This window comes from Ruditapes philippinarum, unplaced genomic scaffold (assembly GCF_026571515.1).
Source record: "Ruditapes philippinarum isolate M1 unplaced genomic scaffold, ASM2657151v2 ctg949_1_1_1_1, whole genome shotgun sequence".
In the NCBI taxonomy this organism is placed as follows: domain Eukaryota; kingdom Metazoa; phylum Mollusca; class Bivalvia; order Venerida; family Veneridae; genus Ruditapes; species Ruditapes philippinarum.
In genome coordinates this window covers 1-24,124 of record NW_026861887.1, presented here as the reverse complement: position 1 = coordinate 24,124, position 24,124 = coordinate 1, and the positions used below count along the sequence as shown (strand labels likewise).

General features: G+C 34.3%; 1 protein-coding gene and 1 pseudogene across 1 annotated transcript; one reads left to right on the top strand and one right to left on the bottom strand.

Moving 5' to 3' along the window:
* The window catches only part of LOC132717259 (collagen alpha-2(IV) chain-like), a 50,360-nt pseudogene extending 40,221 nt beyond the window's left edge, over positions 1-10,139 (top strand).
* A 1,621-nt stretch (positions 10,140-11,760) lies between these two features.
* LOC132717258 (EF-hand domain-containing protein D1-like) lies at positions 11,761-23,634 on the bottom strand (the record flags this gene model as incomplete). Its single annotated transcript, XM_060700692.1, has 7 exons — positions 11,761-11,897; positions 19,576-19,720; positions 20,256-20,324; positions 20,852-20,943; positions 21,751-21,845; positions 22,617-22,678; positions 23,475-23,634. Coding segments are annotated over 7 exons (760 nt in total), but the record flags the coding sequence as incomplete, so codon positions are not given.
* Positions 23,635-24,124: the final 490 nt, after the last annotated feature.

The window sequence follows — 24,124 nt, the reverse complement described above, 5'->3', positions numbered from 1 at the left end:
TTTCCCTATATGCATATAGTAAAAACTTAAAAAATCTTCTTTCAAAGAACTGTAAGAGCTAGAGCTTAGATATTTGGCATGAAACATCTTCTAGTGAATGTCTACCAAGTTTGTTCAAATAAAAGCCCTGGGGTCAAAATTGGCCCCGCCCCAGGGGGTCATTGATTTTCCCTATATGCATATAGTAAAAACTTAAAAATCTTCTTTTAAAGAACCCAATAAGCTAGAGCTAAGATATTTGGCATGAAACATCTTCTAGTGAATGTCTACCAAGTTTGTTCAAATAAAAGCCCTGGGGTCAAAATTGGCCCCGCCCTAGGGGTATAATTGATTTTCCCTATATGCATATAGTAAAAACTTAAAAAATCTCCTTTTAAAGAACCAGAAGAGCTAGAGCTTAGATATTTGGCATGAAACATTTTCTAGTGAATGTCTACCAAGTTTGTTCAAATAAAAGCCCTGGGTCAAAATTGGCCCTTCCCCAGGGGGTCATTGATTTTTCCTATATGCATATAGTAAAAACTTAAAAATCTTCTTTTAAAGAACTGTAAAGAGCTAGAGCTTAGATATTTGGCATGAAACATCTTCTAGTGAATGTCTACCAAGTTTGTTCAAATAAAAGCCCTGGGGTCCAAATTGGCCCCACCCCAGGGGGTCATTGATTTTCCCTATATGCATAAAGTAAAAACTTAAAAAATCTTCTTTTAAAGAACCCAAAGAGCGAGAGCTAAGATATTTGGCATGAAACATCTTCTAGTGAATGTCTACCAAGTTTGTTCAAATAAAAGCCCTGGGGTCAAAATTGGCCCCGCCCCGGGGGTCATTGATTTTCCCTATATGCATATAGTAAAAACTTAAAAAATCTTCTTTTAAAGAACCGTAAGTGCTAGAGCTTAGATATTTGGCATGAAACATCTTCTAGTGAATGTCTACCAAGTTTGTTCAAATAAAAGCCCTGGGGTCAAAATTGGCCCTGCCCCGGGGGGTCATTGATTTTCCCTATATGCATATAGTAAAAACTTAAAAAATCTTCTTTTAAAGAACCATAAGAGCTAGAGCTTAGATATTTGGCATGAAACATCTTCTAGTGAGTGTCTACCAAGTTTGTTCAAATAAAAGCCCTGGGGTCAAAATTGGCCCCGCCCCAGGGGGTCATTGATTTTCCCTATATGCATATAGTAAAAACTTAAAAAATCTTCTTTTAAAGAACCCAAAGAGCAAGAGCTAAGATATTTAGCATGAGACATGTTCTAATGGGTGTCTACCAAGTATGTTCAAATAAAAGCCCTTGGGTCAAAACTGGCCCCGCCCAGGGGGTCATTGATTTTCCTTATATACATAGCAAAAACTTAAAAATCTTCTTTGAAAAAACCCAAATAACTAGAGTTTAGATATTAAGCATGAAACATCTTTAAGTAAATATCTACAAAGTTTGTTCAAATAAAAGCCCAGGGGTCAAAACTGGCCCTGCCAGAGGGATGTCATTGTTTTTAACTATATGTGTATAGTAAAAACTTAAAAAATCTTCTTTTAAAAAACCCAATGAGCTAGAACTTAGATGTTTTGCATGAAACATCTTCTTATGGGTGTCTACCAAGTCTGTTCAAATAAACAAATAAAAGCCCTTGGGTAAAAATTGGGCCGGGGGCGGGGGACGGGGGCTATATACAGGTGAGCGACCTCAGGGCCATCATGGCCCTCTTGTTTAATTTCCGAGCTAATCTTTGGGTACCAACAAAATAAGAGCAAAAGGTTGACTAATTGTTTGTGCAAGGTAGCCCTTTGTGAATCTATAACAGTAAAAGTTTGCACTTCAGAATAAGCTTGGAAAAACTCCCATTTGTTTAATTCCATATAACAACTATTGATCTTGTCTATTTGTAGAACAATACAATTTGTCTGTTTATGTAACAATAATTCTGGTCTACATAAGAACCTGTCTATTAAGTGGACATTTTTCATTTCAGAAATAAATGTCAAATTAAATTCTCCACTCTATAAAAGTTTTACAGGTTGATGTTTTTAACCAATAAACTGTTGAATTTATGTTATGGATTTGTATCCCTTTAAAAGTAGAGCAACCCATTAGAAGTTCTTGAGATTTCATTTTTGAAATACAAAAAATTAAACTACCAACTAAATTGAGGCTTGGGAAAGATTGCTCCGGTTGGGACCGGTTTGTGGAATTGAGCCTGGTGCAATCCTGGTGGCAAGGCTAAATCACTTTCTGTTGCAGCGAGTTAAGAGTAAAAGTTTGGGTGTCATATTTCTGATATTTATCTATCTGATATATTTCCCCATGTAGGTTTACCTGGTCTAGATGGTATACTAGGCGAGAAGGGTGTCCGTGGTTTCCAAGGGGAGGACGGACCTAAAGGGGTAAAGGGAGAACAAGGTGACGACGGTTTTCCTGGGTTACAAGGACGTAATGGTAATACCGGCCCACCTGGTAATGCAGGTCTGCCAGGTTTGGATGGTGCCGCCACTGGCGGTCCAGGCCTTTTCTTTGCAAGGTAATTTTTCTTTTGATGACTTTAATTGTACTTATTGAAACAAAGGACAAATAACTGAGTTGATTATTTTTTCTTCATTTTTTTATAATCAAATGTTTCACTACTATAACATAAATTCTTTTTCATGTACAACCAGTTGTGTACATAGTACAACCTGTAATGTATGTAAAAATTTCCACCACAAACATGATTGTTCTCATACAATCTAAATTAAATTAAATGATCTCTAGCCGTGTGCTTTGAAACCCGTTAGGACAAGCCGTTGTTTCATTGAGCAAGAAAACTTAACATTCATTGCTCAGTACTGGTTGGTTCCAGGATTGGACTATAAGCTTATAGCTTCCTACACAATGTAACATAATAAATTATGTTAACACCGAATGTTGTTCCAGTCTTTTATGATTCAACAGTATTTACTTGAAAAATATTTTTATTATAGAATTGACTATTCAAAATACATAAGTGTGTTGCACTTTTTGTGTGTATATGTGATACCCTTTGATCACTTGAAAGTTTGTGAATGTTAAAGTAATGGTTAAGAAAAGAATTTTTCAGGTTGTGTCTTTTAAATGTTGGTATAAGATAAGAAAAAAGTGGTAATTTGTTGATATTTTGTTGCCTTGACATCAGATTACAGCATGACATTAATCTTGTTTATTGTTGCTGAAAGCTTCTATAAAATGAATGCAAAATGATCTTTTTGTAACAAATTGAAAAAGGATATTGAGCTGCGTCACGACAAAACCAACATAATGGGTTTGCGACCAGCATGGATCCAGACCAGCCTGCACATCCGTGCTGTCTGATCAGGATCCATGCTGTTCGCTATCAGTTTCCCTACTTGTTATAGGGTTTGTAAGCGAACAGCATGGATCCTGATCAGAATGCGCGGTAGCGCAGGCTGGTCTGGATCCATGCTGGTCGCAAATGCAATATGTTGGTTTGTCGTGACGCGGCTTATAGAAAACAATGATAAAACTGCTCCAGTATAACTTTGATGTAAAAAAAGAAGGCTGTTGATTTCAAAATAGAAGGCTGTTGATTTCAAAATAGAAGGCTGTTGATTTCAAAATGGAAAGCTTTTGATGTGAAACTTTGGATGTTAAAAATAGAAGGCTTTTGATATTACATTGAAGGCTTTTGAGTTTGATGTTACATTGAAGGCTTTTGATGTTGAAATGGAAAGCTTTTGATATGAAACTTTTTTTACATTAAAATGAAAAGCTTTTGACATGAAACTTTTAATAGTCTAATAAAAAGCTTTTGCTGTGAAACTTTTGTTGTCAAAATTGAAAGCATTGGATGTGAAACTTTTGATGTTAAAATGAAAAGCTTTTTAGTTAATTGGAAAGCTTTTGAGGTTAAACTTTTGATGTTGAAATTGAAATCATATGATATGAAAATTTTGATGTCAAAATGGAAAGCTTTTGATGTTAAATGGAAAGCTTTTGATATGAAACTTTTTATTTTCAAATGAAAAGCTTTTTATATGAAATATTTGATGTTTAAATGGAAACCTTTTTATGTGAAGATTTGGCAGTTTAAAGTTATGTATAATTGTGTTGTCTATATTTGGCAGTCAGGCTGAAGTAAATTTTGGATTTTGATTTGCTGTATTATATGTTTAATGTGTAAAGGTTATGTCTATTTTTGAAGTGCTTTTGCTATTGAAATGCTCTCATTTTGATCATAAAAATGAGCTGTGTCATGTCAAAACCAACATAATGGGTTTGCGCAGTCTGATCAGGATCCATGCTGTTTGCTATCAGTGTCCCTACTTGAAATAGAGTTTGTAAGCAAACAGCATGGATCCTGATCAGAATGCACGGAAGCGCAGGCTGGTCTGGATCCATGCTGGTCGCAAACCCATTATGTTGGTTTTGTTGTCACGCAGCTCAAATCATTTTCAATACTTGTAATTCGTCATTGTTTCATTGAATAGATATTTGAATATTTTATAAATTACCAGTATGAGGTGGGTTTCTTCCAGAATTTTTTTTAAAACTTTTAAAGTAACTAATAATATGATTTATGAGATAGTCATGAATTTTGCAAATTGACAAAACTTTAAGCCATAAGGTTTGTTTCACTTAAAGAAAACAATAAAATTAAAAAGAAGATTATTCTATGACATTTTGAGGGGTTTATATGGAGAAAAATAGGTTAATAGTTTGCTCATTGAAAATAAATGGGGTTTAACACTTCAAAACATTTTAAGATTTTATTTCATTTGGTAAAGTAGACAGGGTTTTTTAAGAAGTAAGGCAAGTTTTCAACAATTTTTTTAAGAAGTAAGACAAGTTTTGGACAAACAGTGAAACTTCTGTGCAGAATGTATATCTGAATTACTGACTTTTAGCTTGTATAAAAGTAAAAAACAAACATGGAAACTAAGATTACAATGGCACTATTTATAGACGGCCGTTTACAGGTTTGATCACGTGATACATTGTACCGATACTTTTACAGACATAGCCAGCAGACATACCTACCCGATTGTCCCTCGGGTACCGCCAAGGTGTGGGATGGATATTCTCTCTCTTACGTTGTAGGCAACCAGCGAGCACATTCTCAGGATCTAGGTAAAAGTCATGACTCAAAATAAGTCATTAATTTAGATATAGATATTTATAATACAAACTCAAAGGTCATTCTGGTGGGAGACATGATAATGATTTAGTCATATCACCTGCATGCTGGCATAAATGTACTTTTTGCATGATGTGTGCTGATGTTCTGTTTGATTTATAGGCATGGCTGTTTGATTGATATAACTGCTCCAGAATACACAGAATATGTTCTTCTGATGTAAGTGAAGAATATAACATCAGTGTGTGTACCTGTCCCTCATTAGTTTCTTTTTTATCCAAACAATTTTATTATACCCCCACAAACGAAGTTTAGGGGGGGTATATAGGAGTCAGCTTGTCGGTCGGTCGGACGGTTGGTCGGTCGGTCGGTCGGTCCGTCGGTCGGTCCACATCATGGTTTCCGGACGATAACTAGAGTTTGGAATGAGGTATTGTAATCAAACTTGGTATATAGCAACCTTATGTGGAAACTCCGGTTGGTATTGCTTTTGGACCCCCTGGGGTCAAGGTCACCGTTATTAAAAATAGAAAAATGGTTTCCGGACAATAACTAGAGTTAGGAATGAGATATTGTTATCAAACTTTGCGTATAGCAAGCTTATATGAAGACCTGGGTTGGTATTGCATTTAGGCCCCCTGGGGTCAAGGTCAAGGTCATGGTTACTAAAAATAGAAAAATGGTTTCCGGACAATTACTTGAGTTAGGAATGAGATATTGTAATCAAACTTGGTGTATAGCAAGCTTATATGAAGACCTGGGTTGTTATTGTGTATTTGGACCCCCTGGGGTCAAGGTCAAGGTCACTGTTTCTAAAAATAGAAAAATGGTTTCCGGACAATAACTAGAGTTAGGAATGAGATATTGTTATCAAACTTGGTGTATAGCAAGCTTATATGAAGACCTGGGTTGGTATTGCATTTGGACCCCCTGGGGTCAAGGTCAAGGTCACCGTTACTAAAAATAGAAAAATGGTTTCTGGACAATAACTTGAGTTAGGAATGAGATATTGTAATCAAACTTGGTGTATAGCAAGCTTATATGAAGACCTGGGTTTGTATTGTTTTTGGACCCCCTGGGGGTCAAGGTCAAGGTCACCGTTACTAAAAATAGAAAAATGGTTTCCGGACAATAACTAGAGTTAGGAATAGATATTGTTATCAAACTTGGTGTATAGCAAGCTTATATGAAGACCGGGTTGTATTGCATTTGGACCCTCTGGGGTCAAGGTCAAGGTCACCATTCCTTAAAATAGAAAAATGGTTTCCGGACAATAACTAGAGTTAGGAATGAGATATTGTAATCAAACTTTGTGAAAAGCAAGCTTATTTGGAGACCCCAGTTGGGATTACAATTAATTGAAATATTTCTTTGTACACAGTTGATAGTTTGTGTTGAAATTTTTCTTCAGACTACTTATTTTTCAAAAAGTTGCTGGTGGGGGTATTTATCACCTTCAGTGATAGGTCTAGTTTTATTCAATTTTTACCATTGCTGGCTGTATAAAACAGGGCAGATCAATTCTGTACTCAGACATCTGAATATTCTAGCTGAAACTTTATTGAACATTGCATATAGGTCTTTATATAAGAAGAACTTTGGTGTAAACATCCAAGTGTAGTTTTAATTTTACTACCATTAATAAGTTTTAAAGGTCTTTTCAAAAACATCACAGCTGGTAGAAAAGCTGTATTTAGTTTCACAATTTGTTGCAAGAAATATTCTAGAACTTTGATTAGTGGTATCACAATATCACAATATATTACTGGATTGTTGATTTTGATGATTTTCTGCAACTTGTAACATTAAATTATGTGCTATCTGGTAGGTTAAGAGAGACTGTGGAGCTTCTCCAGGGCTAATGTTTTGGATATATTGTTAGGATTAAGAAAGAAAATATTCCAATGTTACAATCCAATTACATGTAGTAATAATGTCTTGACATTGTAATGCATAGTGTGTAATAAAGGCATGATCAGTGTAATTATGAATGCAATAATTCTAACATAACACGTTGTGTAAGACTTGCATGCAATATTTTTACACTATGTAGTATTACACGTGTGCAATATTTGTACACAATATATTACTGTATGCTGTGTTTACAGACATAGTCAGAATCGTTACCAGCCGAGATGTCCACAGGGGACAGTCAGGATGTGGGACGGCTATTCTCTTGCCTATGTTCAGGGTAACGGAAAGACTCATGGTCAGGAATTAGGTATATTCGTGAAAGATGTCAGTGATCATACATGTGTTATATGTACTGTGTTAATTACATTTCATTCTTTCATTTAAAACAAAACATTTTTAATCATTGAATGGTTTTATAGGTATTGTTTAGATTTTATTTTGGGGTGGGGTTGGCAGAGCAGGGTTTAAGTGGGTATGTTTTTATCATGAAAGAAGAAATTTCGTCATAATTTAATTAAAAGTGAAACATTTTATATCAGAATTTATCACATACCCTAGCCGCTTCTGCGACTGGAAAAATGGTATTGCTTAGCTGTGCAAATATTTTGACGTTACATCATTTACCTTCTGTAAGCTAGCTGGATAGCCTCTTCCCAAACTTCCTGGTGGGATTTGAACCCATAGCAGTGTGTGTGTGTGTGGAGGGGTGCGGGCTGCAAGTGCTTCAAAGTCAGAGACCTTGATGGTTTGTTCCGTAGAGATAAATATTACTTAGAGTAAAACTTACCTTTTTTCTTCCTTTTCACTAGCTGATTTGACTTAAGAGTCAATATTATATATTATAATTTTTATAACAAAGAGCATGACCTCCCTTATAGTATTATATTTGCATGTGATAATCATACTCCATTATTCTCCTAAATAGCTACCATCTTAACATACCTACTTATGATGAATTTGTTAGTAATTATAATCCTGAAAATTGTTGTTTTCTTTTAATGAGCCACCAAAAAAGAATGTCAGATGAAAATGAGAATTAAAAAAAATAAGATGTTTAAAACTATTTATAATATTATTACTTTTATTGGAAAAATTAAGAGGCAATTTTTGTGTTTAGATATTACCAGTTGTTACTAAGACTTGACTTCACTTTTATAAAGGTTTTTGTTTTTGAAACATTTATACATCAAAAGCTCAATCAGCGTATAAATAATGCAATTATAATTATGCTTGATAGCTTTACCCAATCATTGATTGACTGTTATAAACTGCTAGAAGTATGTTAGAATAATTTTTGTCTTTCATAAAATTTAAATCATCTTTCATATTCACATTATTACTTGTTATATTTTAATATTATTACTTGTTATATTTTAATATTATTACTTGTTATATTTTAATATTGTTTTAGCATCAAACTCTGTGCTTTAAGATGACCAGATCCTTAAGTAATTTATGAAGGGATTTAAAAATGGAAAAGGTAATGAATTTTGATACAAATTTGTTTATTTTTGTTTTTCTAGGTCAGCCCGGAAGTTGTCTGCGTAAGTTTAGCACTATGCCATTCATGTTCTGTAACATCAACAACGTTTGTAATGTGGCATGGCGGGGTGATTACAGCTACTGGTTGTCCACGCCCGAGCCAATGACGGCCATGATGGACCCTGTAGAGGGCGCTCAGATTGAGCCGTATATCAGCAGATGTGTGGTCTGTGAAGCTCCGTCCGAGGTAAAAACATTTGACATTAATTGATAGGTTAACAGTTTGATCAAAGTATTTTGGAATTTTTTCTTATAAATGTCACTGATCATATAAAAAAATGCCTTAAAAATACTAATATAGTGTTAGGAACCATAGAAATTGCCCATTGTAATCATCAAAAAGGAAAAGCTCAGGATTACATTCAAAAGATTGGAAATTACAGACTTGATAGAGGTGCTATAAATAATCCTTAAAAAAAACACAAATGAACACAGTCAATAAAAGTTCCAGACTTGTTCTAAGTGATTTTCATTATTACTTGCTGTGTTTCCAGATAATAGCTATACACAGTCAGACAATGAGAATGCCAGACTGATTCTAAGTGATTTTCATTATTTCTAACTCTTTTTCAGATAATAGCTGTACACAGTCAGACAATGAGAATTCCAGACTGTCCTATTGGATGGACTGGTCTCTGGATTGGATACAGTTTCCTCATGGTATAATATATTTACTTGTTGATATTTTCTTGACTGCCTGAATGGTTGAAACATTGTCATACAGACACAGACTTCCTCTTTGGCAGGAATACAATGTTGAGACAAAAATCAAATAGAATATTTTAACATTGAAGTATCGCTACATTCTTATTTCTAAGAATTATTTACTATAAAGGTGAATTAATCTTATTATGTTAACAGTGCCTTCATTTTCTATGCAAACACACATGTGCCTTATATGTACAACTGTCATATTGTATGTAAATGTCGATGAGCTGTTAATGTGCTTAAGACTAATAAAATATATGTTATGTTATATATGTTAAAAAAAAAAAATTGTTCAATGAATTAATACAGTCTAAGATACACAAATAATCTTCTATAAGTATTATATAATTCAAAAGAAAATTTGTAAATTTAGATAATCTTAAATGATTTAAAAAATTTTGTTATATATTTTACTTTTAAGATTTAATTATTGATTTTTTAAACATTAACCGTCGCTAGAAATAATGAGTTCTGATTGTTTAACATACATTTTGTTCCTTTTCTCTATCATTTGATATCATTTAGATTTTTATTTCATATATTTGTTTGTTTCATTTATTTGTAATTGATTCTTTCTTGCAGGGAACCGGTGCTGGTGGGGATGGAGCTGGTACCGATCTCGCATCGGTTGGTTCCTGTCTCGAAGATTTCCGTTGCCACTCCTCTGATAGAATGTCACGGACGTGGATCGTGCAACTATTACTCCACGTCAACGAGTTACACTGGCTAGCGACTATAATAGTAACGCTCAATTAGAACTCCTTTTAGCAGAAACTCTTTAAAGCGGGAAATCTTAGAATGAGAATAAGTCGTTGTTCAAGTGTGTATGAGATTTTCTAGGTAAAGCGTCTCTACAACCATATTCATATTACCATAAAGGCTTGAAAATTTGTGTAAAGCTTCTGAGAGAAAAGAGAATTTGATAATTTTGTACTCTTTCATAGACATTTTCATTAGTTTAATTTGAGAATTCAGTCATGTATGTTTAATTTACATCTTCCATTGTGATTCAAGTATTTATCTCTTTATTTTAAGGGATATACTGTATTTTTTTTTGTTCTGTATGTGTTTCATTGTATTATAGACTTTATTTGAAAAATACATGTGTATAGTTAGCATTTTTTATATACTGATTTCATATGGTGCTATTACCAAAATGATGCTTTATGCATTATGCTTGAAAGTTGAACCATGGTTGAGTGTCTTCTAGTCAATACTGCCCGATATGTACAAAACCCATGTACAAAACTGGCATAGCGTCGAGCTTTTCTTTGCATGACTTTTCTATACAGACTTTTGAAATTAATCATACAATTCTTTACAACATTATTCATGGAAGAAGGTACCGTATTCCTCCCAAAGACAACCTTTGTAACCAAAGTAGTATTAATTCGGTACACACCCGTTAAGAGCTGGTCAAAATATTAGAAACATTGTTATTATTCAATCATTTCCAATCAAGACAGTCTTATTTACTACATGAATCAAGCACAGACACAGACTTCCTCTTTGGGAGGAATACAATGTTGAGACAAAAATCAAAAATAGAATATTTTAACATTGAAGTATCGCTACATTCTTATTTCCAAGAAATATTTACTATAACGTTGGATTAATCTTATTATGTTAACAGTGCCTTCATTTTCTATGCAAACACATGTGCCTGATATGTACATAATTTTGCTACACATGGTTATATGAATCGTTTAGAAGACTGTGAGTGTGTGTAAATGAGTGTTTTATATAAAAAGCTTTGATGTTCTGTTAAACGCCTCTTGATAAACTTTTGCAATTCTTGAAAAACTTGATTGTCCTAAAATTTAGGCCTCAATTTTTGTCCTAGTTTAAGTTTTAAAACATCACATATTAATAAATTATTCTTCAAAGTATGGAAAGAACTCTTTAATTATATATAAAAACAAAATCCATACATTTTCTCATCTGCATTGTATTAATATGAATACATTTCTGTGGGTAAATTTGTTTTTGTTTTTGTATAGAAACAATTTCATTAATTTAGTTTTAAGATTCCTAAAAATATCACTTTAATATTCAAAGTGGTTGTAGTATTATGCTAGACATATGTGTAATCAAATGTGTACGGAGTTGATTTTATAATGGCAACCGTTGCCATAACAACACCATTTGTCTTCCATTTTTTTTGGCAAAATTATTTGCAGTCATCAGTTACTTCCCTTGATTAGTTACTTTTAACAGGTAAACAGGTACAGGAAAAAAACCAACTTGATCAATACAACCCTTGAGCAATAGATATATTTCTGGCATTTCAAACTGAAAGTTAAAAAGAGAATCTATTTGTACCATTCAAATGACTGATAATTGACGGTTATATATTGATCTAGAGAAGAAATTATTAAAGGGAGGTAATAAATTAACTGTTGTATTTGAATATTTTGCTTCATTTTAAAGTAGAATAAATGTCAGCTGAGAATAAATAAAATGTTTTGTAAAGACATGTTGTGTACTTCTTTTATCATGTCACAGGGTGACTGTGAGAATATGTGTTGCCTGATTGGGACTTGAACCCGGGAATATCATTCCGAGGCTCTACTGACGGAGCTTTCCAGCCGCCTTTACATTTTCTCCACTTATTAGCAAATACTTCAATACCTTGATTATCATATATAGTTTTATGTCACATCTAATATTATATTTTAATGTCATCTTGGACAAAAAATACCATAATAGAAATAAAGGAGTAAGTAGAAACATTCATGCTGTTGGCCTATGAATTATTCTGCAAGTGAGCACTATTGCAGTGAAATGAACTTATCCAAAGGCATTTTTACAATTTCAAATTTCATTATCTAGACTTTAGATAGGTTTTGAACACACAACAGTCCCCTGTGTCCATGTGATTAAGGTTGTTGGCTTTGAATAACTTTCTTTATTGCTGTCTGTTTGAATCCAGCCACAGACTTCGAATTTTGCTATAGAGAAAGTTTTCAGTCTAGCTTAAACTAAGGTTAGAGTTCAAAGACTGAGGTATCCCTCCACCATTTAAATTTGATAGTCACCATATGACCTTTACTGCCTGGATGTGACGTATGGAACTTGACCAAAAAAAGAAATTCAAGACATAAATATCTTCCATGTTGGACCCATCCAACAAGCATGCCTTATTTGTTTTGTTGGATTTTCAGTCAAACCAACACTGTAGAAGTCAAATGGCAACTTCTCCAGCTTTCTTGGTGAACAAGACTTTCAGTGTCTCTTCCTGCATTAATTCAGACAAAGAGTAGGCACCCAAGTACAACAACCAACCTTTTGTAAGCTTGCTGTAAAGCTTCCTCACATGAAACAATCAAAACTCCAGGACAGGATTTAAACCCTCTCTGGTGAAGGGTCATGGGCCTATCGTGTTATGTTATTGTTATCAAAGAAATCAAAATAATGCCAACTGACACAGTATCTATGTATTCATACTATGTAATCTCTGTAAAAAAAATCATTTCTTAAAAAGATATAATTCTACCATAGTACAGTGACTGTTTTTGAAGAATAACAACTACATGTACAAAACATTGAACATGTTAAATAATCTCCTTTCCTGTTTTATAAGTTTTGGTTTTGTTGAAATTTACAAACACAACAAACAATTAGTTCATTAAAAAATTGTATTCGACAAAAAACTAGATATCACAGTGGTTGATATAGACAGATTCTTCAAACAAGGCACAAGTTTCATGTAAATGATGAACAAGTTTCATGTAAAATATGAACAATTTCATGTAAATATGAAACAATTTCAATATAAATATAAAACAATTTTATGTAAATATGAACAATTTCAATTTAAATATGAACAATTTCATGTAAATATGAACAATTTCATGTATAATATAAATAAATGATGTAAATGATCTATGAATATTACCTTTAGCACAAAAAAATGTAAGGAATGATAAAAAAGCTGTCAAATTGTCCAACCTGTGAAGAAAGACCAGCCAGGGGGGGAGACAAATGAGCCCGCGTCACAAGCAAAACCAACATAATGGGTTTGCGACCAGCATGGATCCAGACCAGCCTGCGCAGTTGATCAGGGATCCATGCTGTTCGCTATCAGTTTCTCTACTTGTAATTGAGTTGGTAAGCGAACAGCATGGATCCTGATCAGACTGCGCGGATGCGCAGGCTGGTCTGGATCCATGCTGGTCGCAACCCATTATGTTGGTTTTTGTCATGACGCTGCTCAAATAATGATCTTTATAGATAAGTGGACATAATACGGAGGTTACATTATCACATTTTATTAAGTGAAGGGTTATCAAAATGTGGCCTTTAATTTGCAGGGTTATCTATATTCAAAGGTGGTTTTTTAACACAGGTTTTGACTGTAAAATTAAAGTGAGCACAACATTTTGGATATACTCTGTAATTCATAAGAAATGTTCAAGGGGAATATACTAAATAAGTTAAAGAATTACAGTTCTGACTGCAAAAAGGCTAATCAAATACAATTCATAGTAAGCACCAATTTGCACAGTTTTGTTATTTTTTTTATGGTCAAGTGTTTAGAAATGTTGCTTTTATAAACATCAATTATCAATAATTTTCTGAAGAAGACTTAAATGTCGAAAGCTATTAAGAAAAGCAACAGTTTATATGTGGTCAAGTGTTGAAATGCTATGTAATATAATCACAGAGTGATTTATCCAGACTGACTTGAGTTTTCATTCATCTGGAATGTAACTTTGAATAAACCAATTAAATTTCAACATTAGCATGGGTCAACATGAACTGATATCTATAAACTGACAAATATCATTCCAAGTAAGGTATATTAATTACTATAGACATTTTGATGTAATATTTTTATGTTTATTGACAACATGGTATTTAGGTATCAAGTTGCGAATCTATTTTCCACAAATTTTGAATAAAGCAAAAAAGTAACAACAAATTATTTTTTTTTTTTTTTTTTTTTTTTTTTTTTTTTTTTTTTTTTTTTTTTTTTTTTTTAAGTTATTTTAAATAATTGTCAGGAAAACACAACCGTGTAATACCATTTTTACGGAATCGGCTAAAGTGGCACAAGTATGCTAATAAATTCGAATCTACAATACAAGTATCACAGTTTAAGAGCATAGGCTTTTTAGATTGAGTATAAAACAATGTGTCAAACATATCAGAATTAACAATGCTTTTGCCCTATTATATTGGCCAAATATTGTGTTAGAAAAATTTTCCTTACAAATCATAACTTGTGCCATATGTTATAGAAAAGGACACATATGTACAGACATTCCTGTTGCTGATGGTTTGCCATATTTACTTCCTGTACACAAAGCACTTAGAAGGTAAACAATGTAAATGTCAGATATTAATGTTGAACCTAAGTTTAGCATTTACAGTGGATAAAAAATGTTCATGGTTCATTCAAAGTAAATGCTTAACAATTTGGATTATCATGAGTGAAACTTCAAAAATATGCACTTTCTTTTTTTTTTCACGTGAGAAACTGATTCCAAAAATGCAGAAATGTTTGATTTTACTGCATGATATTACTATATATTAGTTAACCCTTTCCCCCATGAGCATATTGTGAAAAATGGCCGTTTTCACTGAAAAGCCTCCTGTGTTACAAGTTCAAACTGCTATGAAAACTATGAAAAATGCTTCAATACTAATCAAACTTGGCACCAATGTTGACTGGACCATTGCCTTTGTAACGACATGCTCAGTCTTAAATTTCCTGTTACCATGGCAACGAGGGGACATCTCAAAATTGCCAAAAATCACTATTTTGCCTCGATTTTTTCCATCAAAATTTATTTCAAAGTGCTGTAACTGCTCAAGGGATTGAGATAGAGTCAAAGGCTTTTCAGCGTTTGTTAAACGTTACATTATGATCGACCTGGGGTCATTTTTAGCCTCTCACAAGTCCAAAATTTTCTTGGCGATGAGGGGGACTCCGCCCCCCTTCAAACACCCCTAACAGAAGGGGGCACATCCCCCTTCTGGCAACCCCCTGATGTATCTTTTGGATGGGGGGCGGCGCCGAAAAAGTGCTCAATTTTTTTAGCAACATTTCTCAAACGAAAACTTATGTTGCGGGCCAAAATAGGACATTTTTTTACTATTTGAGGCCTAAAAAAAGGGGGGGGGGGTCGAAAGTGCGTTGTTTCGCGTATATATGTGGTAAAGGGTTAACAAAAAATGATGAAAAACTTTGGAATCACCTAAAAACTAGTTTTTCCATGTTCACATGTGGTCTTTCACCTAATTTTGGTGAAAAATTGTTGTTTTGTAAGATTTATAATTTTTTTAGTTAACCCTTTCCCCCATGAGCATATTGTGAAAAATGGCCGTTTTCACTGAAAAGCCTCCTGTTACAAGTTCAAACTGCTATGAAACTATGAAAAATGCTTCAATACTAATCAAACTTGGCACCAATGTTGACTGGACCATTGCCTTTGTAACGACATGCTCAGTCTTAAATTTCCTGTTACCATGGCAACGAGGGGACATCTCAAAATTGCCAAAAATCACTATTTTGCCTCGATTTTTTCCATCAAAATTTATTTCAAAGTGCTGTAACTGCTCAAGGGATTGAGATAGAGTCAAAGGCTTTTCAGCGTTTGTTAAACGTTACATTATGATCGACCTGGGGTCATTTTTAGCCTCTCACAAGTCCAAAATTTTCTTGGCGATGAGGGGGACTCCGCCCCCCTGCAAACCCCCCTAACAGAAGGGGGCACATCCCCCTTATGGCAACCCCCTGATGTATCTTTTGGATGGGGGGCGGCGCCGAAAAAGTGCTCAATTTTTTTAGCAACATTTCTCAAACGAAAACTTATGTTGCGGGCCAAAATAGGACATTTTTTTACTATTTGAGGCCTAAAAAAAGGGGGGGGGGTCGAAAGTGCGTTGTTTCGCGTATATATGTGGTAAAGGGTTAACAAAAAATGATGAAAAACTTTGGAATCACCTAAAAACTAGTTTTTCCATGTTCACATGTGGTCTTTCACCTAATTTTGGTGAAAAATTGTTGTTTTGTAAGATTTATAATTTTTTTAGTTAACCCTTTCCCCCATGAGCATATTGTGAAAAATGGCCGTTTTCACTGAAAAGCCTCCTGTTACAAGTTCAAACTGCTATGAAACTATGAAAAATGCTTCAATACTAATCAAACTTGGCACCAATGTTGACTGGACCATTGCCTTTGTAACGACATGCTCAGTCTTAAATTTCCTGTTACCATGGCAACGAGGGGACATCTCAAAATTGCCAAAAATCACTATTTTGCCTCGATTTTTTCCATCAAAATTTATTTCAAAGTGCTGTAACTGCTCAAGGGATTGAGATAGAGTCAAAGGCTTTTCAGCGTTTGTTAAACGTTACATTATGATCGACCTGGGGTCATTTTTAGCCTCTCACAAGTCCAAAATTTTCTTGGCGATGAGGGGGACTCCGCCCCCCTTCAAACCCCCCTAACAGAAGGGGGCACATCCCCCTTCTGGCAACCCCCTGATGTATCTTTTGGATGGGGGGCGGCGCCGAAAAAGTGCTCAATTTTTTTAGCAACATTTCTCAAACGAAAACTTATGTTGGGGGCCCAAATAGGACATTTTTTTACTATTTGAGGCCTAAAAAAAGGGGGGGGTCGAAAGTGCGTTGTTTCGCGTATATATGTGGTAAAGGGTTAACAAAAAATGATGAAAAACTTTAGAATCACCTAAAAACTAGTTTTTCCATGTTCACATGTGGTCTTTCACCTAATTTTGGTGAAAAATTGTTGTTTTGTAAGATTTATAATTTTTTTAGTTAACCCTTTCCCCCATGAGCATATTGTGAAAAATGGCCGTTTTCACTGAAAAGCCTCCTGTTACAAGTTCAAACTGCTATGAAACTATGAAAAATGCTTCAATACTAATCAAACTTGGCACCAATGTTGACTGGACCATTGCCTTTGTAACGACATGCTCAGTCTTAAATTTCCTGTTACCATGGCAACGAGGGGACATCTCAAAATTGCCAAAAATCACTATTTTGCCTCGATTTTTTCCATCAAAATTTATTTCAAAGTGCTGTAACTGCTCAAGGGATTGAGATAGAGTCAAAGGCTTTTCAGCGTTTGTTAAACGTTACATTATGATCGACCTGGGGTCATTTTTAGCCTCTCACAAGTCCAAAATTTTCTTGGCGATGAGGGGGACTCCGCCCCCCTTCAAACACCCCTAACAGAAGGGGGCACATCCCCCTTCTGGCAACCCCCTGATGTATCTTTTGGATGGGGGGCGGCGCCGAAAAAGTGCTCAATTTTTTTAGCAACATTTCTCAAACGAAAACTTATGTTGCGGGCCAAAATAGGACATTTTTTTACTATTTGAGGCCTAAAAAAAGGGGGGGGGGTCGAAAGTGCGTTGTTTCGCGTATATATGTGGTAAAGGGTTAACAAAAAATGATGAAAAACTTTGGAATCACCTAAAAACTAGTTTTTCCATGTTCACATGTGGTCTTTCACCTAATTTTGGTGAAAAATTGTTGTTTTGTAAGATTTATAATTTTTTTAGTTAACCCTTTCCCCCATGAGCATATTGTGAAAAAATGGCCGTTTTCACTGAAAAGCCTCCTGTTACAAGTTCAAACTGCTATGAAACTATGAAAAATGCTTCAATACTAATCAAACTTGGCACCAATGTTGACTGGACCATTGCCTTTGTAACGACATGCTCAGTCTTAAATTTCCTGTTACCATGGCAACGAGGGGACATCTCAAAATTGCCAAAAATCACTATTTTGCCTCGATTTTTTCCATCAAAATTTATTTCAAAGTGCTGTAACTGCTCAAGGGATTGAGATAGAGTCAAAGGCTTTTCAGCGTTTGTTAAACGTTACATTATGATCGACCTGGGGTCATTTTTAGCCTCTCACAAGTCCAAAATTTTCTTGGCGATGAGGGGGACTCCGCCCCCCTGCAAACCCCCCTAACAGAAGGGGGCACATCCCCCTTCTGGCAACCCCCTGATGTATCTTTTGGATGGGGGGCGGCGCCGAAAAAGTGCTCAATTTTTTTAGCAACATTTCTCAAAGGAAAACTTATGTTGCGGGCCAAAATAGGACATTTTTTTACTATTTGAGGCCTAAAAAAAGGGGGGGGGGTCGAAAGTGCGTTGTTTCGCGTATATATGTGGTAAAGGGTTAACAAAAAATGATGAAAAACTTTGGAATCACCTAAAAACTAGTTTTTCCATGTTCACATGTGGTCTTTCACCTAATTTTGGTGAAAAATTGTTGTTTTGTAAGATTTATAATTTTTTTAGTTAACCCTTTCCCCCATGAGCATATTGTGAAAAATGGCCGTTTTCACTGAAAAGCCTCCTGTTACAAGTTCAAACTGCTATGAAACTATGAAAAATGCTTCAATACTAATCAAACTTGGCACCAATGTTGACTGGACCATTGCCTTTGTAACGACATGCTCAGTCTTAAATTTCCTGTTACCATGGCAACGAGGGGACATCTCAAAATTGCCAAAAATCACTATTTTGCCTCGATTTTTTCCATCAAAATTTATTTCAAAGTGCTGTAACTGCTCAAGGGATTGAGATAGAGTCAAAGGCTTTTCAGCGTTTGTTAAACGTTACATTATGATCGACCTGGGGTCATTTTTAGCCTCTCACAAGTCCAAAATTTTCTTGGCGATGAGGGGGACTCCGCCCCCCTGCAAACCCCCCTAACAGAAGGGGGCACATCCCCCTTCTGGCAACCCCCTGATGTATCTTTTGGATGGGGGGCGGCGCCGAAAAAGTGCTCAATTTTTTTAGCAACATTTCTCAAACGAAAACTTATGTTGCGGGCCAAAATAGGACATTTTTTTACTATTTGAGGCCTAAAAAAAGGGGGGGGGGGTCGAAAGTGCGTTGTTTCGCGTATATATGTGGTAAAGGGTTAATAATCATCATCAGATAGTCCTATATAGAGGATATTGAATGAGTTTAAGTTCAATACTGTATTGAATGAGTTAAATAGTTATATTATGCAAGCCTCTGGCGAGCATAATGTTATTAAATTAGTCAATGAGTTCAATAAATTCAGTATTGAACTTACACGAATATAATATTCTATTTATCACATGTCCAAATTAAAGAGTGTTTACAGAATATTTTTTCAATGACTTGTCTGTAGTGTAATGCTAACATTTACACTATGTTTGTATAACGCAAATGACATCACATCAAAATATATGCACAACCATTTTTACGGAGTCACAAAATTGACACATATATGTGATTAAACAACAGAAGCAACAGTGTTTTCAGGATGTCAGTAAAGTTAAAGTTACCTCTTTTCCGGTAGATGTTATCGATGATGAGCATGTATTCGAAGAAGTCAATACAATGATTGCCGTCACGGTCAACCTCTTCCATAGCTTCCTGTAGCTGATGAACGTTAAAGTCAAATCCTAACTCCTTTACTATCTCTATCATCTACATCAAAATACAATTATAGAACAGTTAGTATATCAGTAGCAGATTCATTTAGCTAAACTATAAAATGCCCATTCCGCAGTATGCCCATAACATGTAACATACAGTTATAATTTTGTTAAGTTAGAACTACTTTTAAATAAACAAAACTGTTTCATTTAGCCAGAATATATAATGCCAATTACACGGTTTTTCCATGACATACATAACATACAGTAACAATTTTGTAAAAACTACTTTCAAATAAACAAAAAAACATGTTTTTATACTAATTAGTACTATTATTAAATTTTGCCAAAAAATAAAATGTTATTACTATTATTTGAGAAATCCAAAACATAAAATGCCACTTTCATTTAGAGTCTACACATAAAACACCATGTCACTCCTAAGAAGTAGAATAAAAGTATCCTATTTTATGTTTATGGTGAGGGCATGTCATTATTGTCAATTTTGTCACATGTAGAATTGAATAAAATTTGATCAAAATGTACTAACAGGATAAATAAATTATATAAAGAAAAGAAGTTAGTACCTCTTTTAAGTCTAGTGTTCCGTCACCATTTATGTCATATTGTTTAAATTTTTCATACTGATCTTTTAACTGAAATGGTAAATTTACAATATAACATAATTAAAGTTTCCTTCGGAAAAAATAACTACCCAATCAAACTTGTCTAGATGATTGAAAGTTTTGAAATATATGCATGGCTAAACCATTTTTACAGGGTCACAAAAGAGGTACAAGTACATTGTAATATTGTGATAAAATAAAATAGCTATTAATGTTTTATACAATAATTTGCGTATACAATGTTTTGACATAATTTGAATAAATACATGTATGAATTTTGAAAAATAAATATGAATACACAAAGATCAAAAGATATATCTATTGCTGTAATAATATAATATATGTATATTGTAATAGCAGTATATCTCATAAAGTAAAATCTTTTCGTAAATCCTACTTTATTAGCTATGCATGAAACTTTGGTAAGATTATTAACTTGGCAGGTAATCACCACTTGACATCAATTTTTAATTATTGGCTATATGCTTCTGTCAGGTGTTTAATGCTTAAAAAAAATGTTATTGTTGATTAAAATATAAAATAATCATTATACTCACAAATTGTTGTGACATAAAAGGGAAATATTTCAATGGATTGATGGCGTGTAACTTCTTGGTTTTTGGATCTATTATAACTGGATTCACTGGCACTGAAAATAAAGTTTACAAAGCATGTTAAAAAATATTTATTCCTAACAAGTGATTATTATTATCTCCCTTTGTCCTACCTTGTACTTATCTGTAACCTTACCATTACTGGATATATCAATGTAAAATACTACATTCTAAGTTAGTGTAATCGACAGTAAAGGGTCTTTTTAGATGGTCAAGATGTTGTCACCTTAGTTCAGTAATGGGTTAATTCCTATAAAATTATATAAGAAGTTAACCCATTAGCGCACTAAGGTTTTTGTTTGTTTGTTTGTTTCATTTTACGCCTTTTCCCAACAGTATTTCAGTCATATAGGCGTTTAGTTTCCTAAACATCGTTCCTGGAGAGTTACACCAGTACTAGACTACCTTCCTCTGCACTAAAGTAACAATGTGTGCATTGATTTAACTTGGTACATGTGTCCTAGACCTGATATTTCTTCTAGCACACAAAATGTTAAGACCTCTTGGTATAATGAAATTTTCCCAGTAGAATTATTTGAGCCGCGTCACGACAAAATCAACATAATGGACCAGCATGGATGGATCCAGACCAGCCTGCGCATCTGCGCAGTCTGTTCAGGATCCATGCTGTTCGCTATCAGTTTCTCTATGCTGGTCGCAAACCCTTTATGTTGGTTTTGTAGTGACGTGGCTCATTTTTTCTCAGTAGAATGAAATTTTATAAATGATTCTAGATAAGATCCACTAACACACTTGTTCCATAATGTAAACAAAATCCAGAAAAGTACACCCTGAAATGAATAAACATGTATGTCACCAGGTATATGTTTAGATTGACTAACCTTCCTTTATTCCATTCAGTGTTGACTGCCTCTCTAGTGATGGTGGGATAGGTTTTAATACAGCTTTCTTCTCATCTAAAGCACTATTTAACATTCTGCAAAGTAAGCAACAAATTAGATAAATCATTAAACGAGAGGGTCATGATGGCCTTACATCGCTCATCTGAAATCTATAGCGAGAAACACTCCAAATTTTTCTAAGCAGAAGTCAATTGGTCACATTTTAACAAGGTCAAATTTTTACCCTAAGACTATGATTCATATAGGAGTAGGGCTTCACTAGGCTTTGCTACTCATATAACTTGTAGAGGAACACTGGCTAATGTTGGTGGATACATACAAAATTCCTAAACTCTTGTCTTCATTCAATAAAAGCCGTCCAGTTTGCTTAAGGTACAGGGTTGGACTATTAATTGGGCGACCCAGGTTCGATTCCCTGACGGTGCATGCCACTTTCCTTGTGATTGATCATGAAATCTTTTCTACGGTCATTCCTACTGTACCTCTGCTTTGGCATTTACAGAAGTTTCAGTTCCTTGCAAAAATGGAGGCAAATAATACTGGCAAACCACTTAATAGCCTGCCCGGGACAGATGCGATGGTTGAACTAAGCTCTTGTAAATTCAATGTGGCTTACTGCCATGATCTGGACTGAAAACTACCAACACCACCACTTGATCCAATAAATTTGTAGTTTCAAAAGCTACCTTCAAATCAACAGTGGTTTTCAGAAAATTGTTCACACTTGACTAGACAACCAGGACCCCAAATGGTTTTAAAATAAAATAAAAACTGCAGAAGTACTCAATAAAAAATACATTTTCTTGTGTCTACAGAGGGATAGGACATATAAATAATAAGCAAACCTTGTAGACGGTGAGACAATGGGCTGTGACAGTCTTCGTATTTTCTTTACTTTGAAATTTTCCTGAAACATATACCAACATCATTTTAGTCATCAAAAGACATGTTAGATCCTGAAAGACATAATACATGTATGTTATAAATAACATTTCCAATATATATTTTATTATTAGGTTTACTGGCGGAGGAAGACCTCAGGTGCCCATCCATGCATTAATTCTGGTATAAGTTTGCATCAAAGTAGAACCTCTGACCTTCCATAAACCACCTGGATAGCTTCCCCTAACCACCCCACTCCATGGAAATATGCAAAGAACTTGGCAGGACAACAGGTAGAAGGGTTTTTACTGTCAGCAATAGATTTTACCTATTCTAACAGTGCCATTTGAATATGATCTGATACTGGCAATTCTGTCGATATGTATTTTAAAATTTCCCCTAAAATTGATGAATGGTTTTATCAAGATTTAATGATGGGCAAGTCCATTTAAGATATTAAAGCTGCATGCCTCCAGATGAGTCAAAGAATTTCAATAAAATCAAACTTAAGACATTTGTACTAAGATTTTAGGAAAAGTAAAATGATTCAAGATTCAAGTAATATTTTACATGTTATGTGCGGTAAATGACTGATTTTTTAGTATTTACAACTATATTTCTACTGCGTTACTAACACAGTAAGAGCTATTTATGCATATTTTGACCACTTTTTGATAATTTACGTGGGTTGTAAATTGTTTCCTTTTGGTTATTTCATAATATTATACATTAAAATACATTTTAAAAATTTTCATGAAAAATTAGCGTGAATCTGGAGGCGTGCTGCTTTAAGGATGGTAATGTATAACAATTTCACTTACGTCCTCGAGATATCTATAATGAGGTGGAAGGACTTCTTTTACTTTTTCTACTTCAGCATCTGCCACTGCTTTATAAACACGATCCATTCTTGTTGATAGAAGTTTAAAACTTTCATCCACTTTACCTTCTTCTGGGTCAATGAACTTGTGAGCCAACTGTCTAATTAAATATTCATAATGCTTTTAACACGCACAAAATACTAAGTATTTGATAAATGATTTATATTTGAAATCCAAACTTAACCTTGAATCAATTGGCACTGAAAGTGACAGGCTTTTGTCGTCTGCACAGTCCTAGCAGTCTCTACTATTGTCAGTAGCTCAACTTTCGTATTATGATATTGAAATCCTTTAAATATATATATTTGTTCTGTAAATTTACTTAATTTCGTTTGAAGGTTTGTGCATTCTCTTTATCAAATAAGACAGTCATGTTAAGTAAGAATTTCCTAAATTTCAATAAATTTCTGCCATATAAATACTTTAACCGAAAATGGGCAAAGTAACTTAATAAATATATCTTAAAACTTGGAATGGAAAGTTCAAAATTCAAAAAGCTGGGTGAATCTATTTAAAAAAAAAAAAAAAATTAGCATTAATGGATAGTCAAATACACAAAAACAGAATCCCTAAGCACCCCAAAACACAAA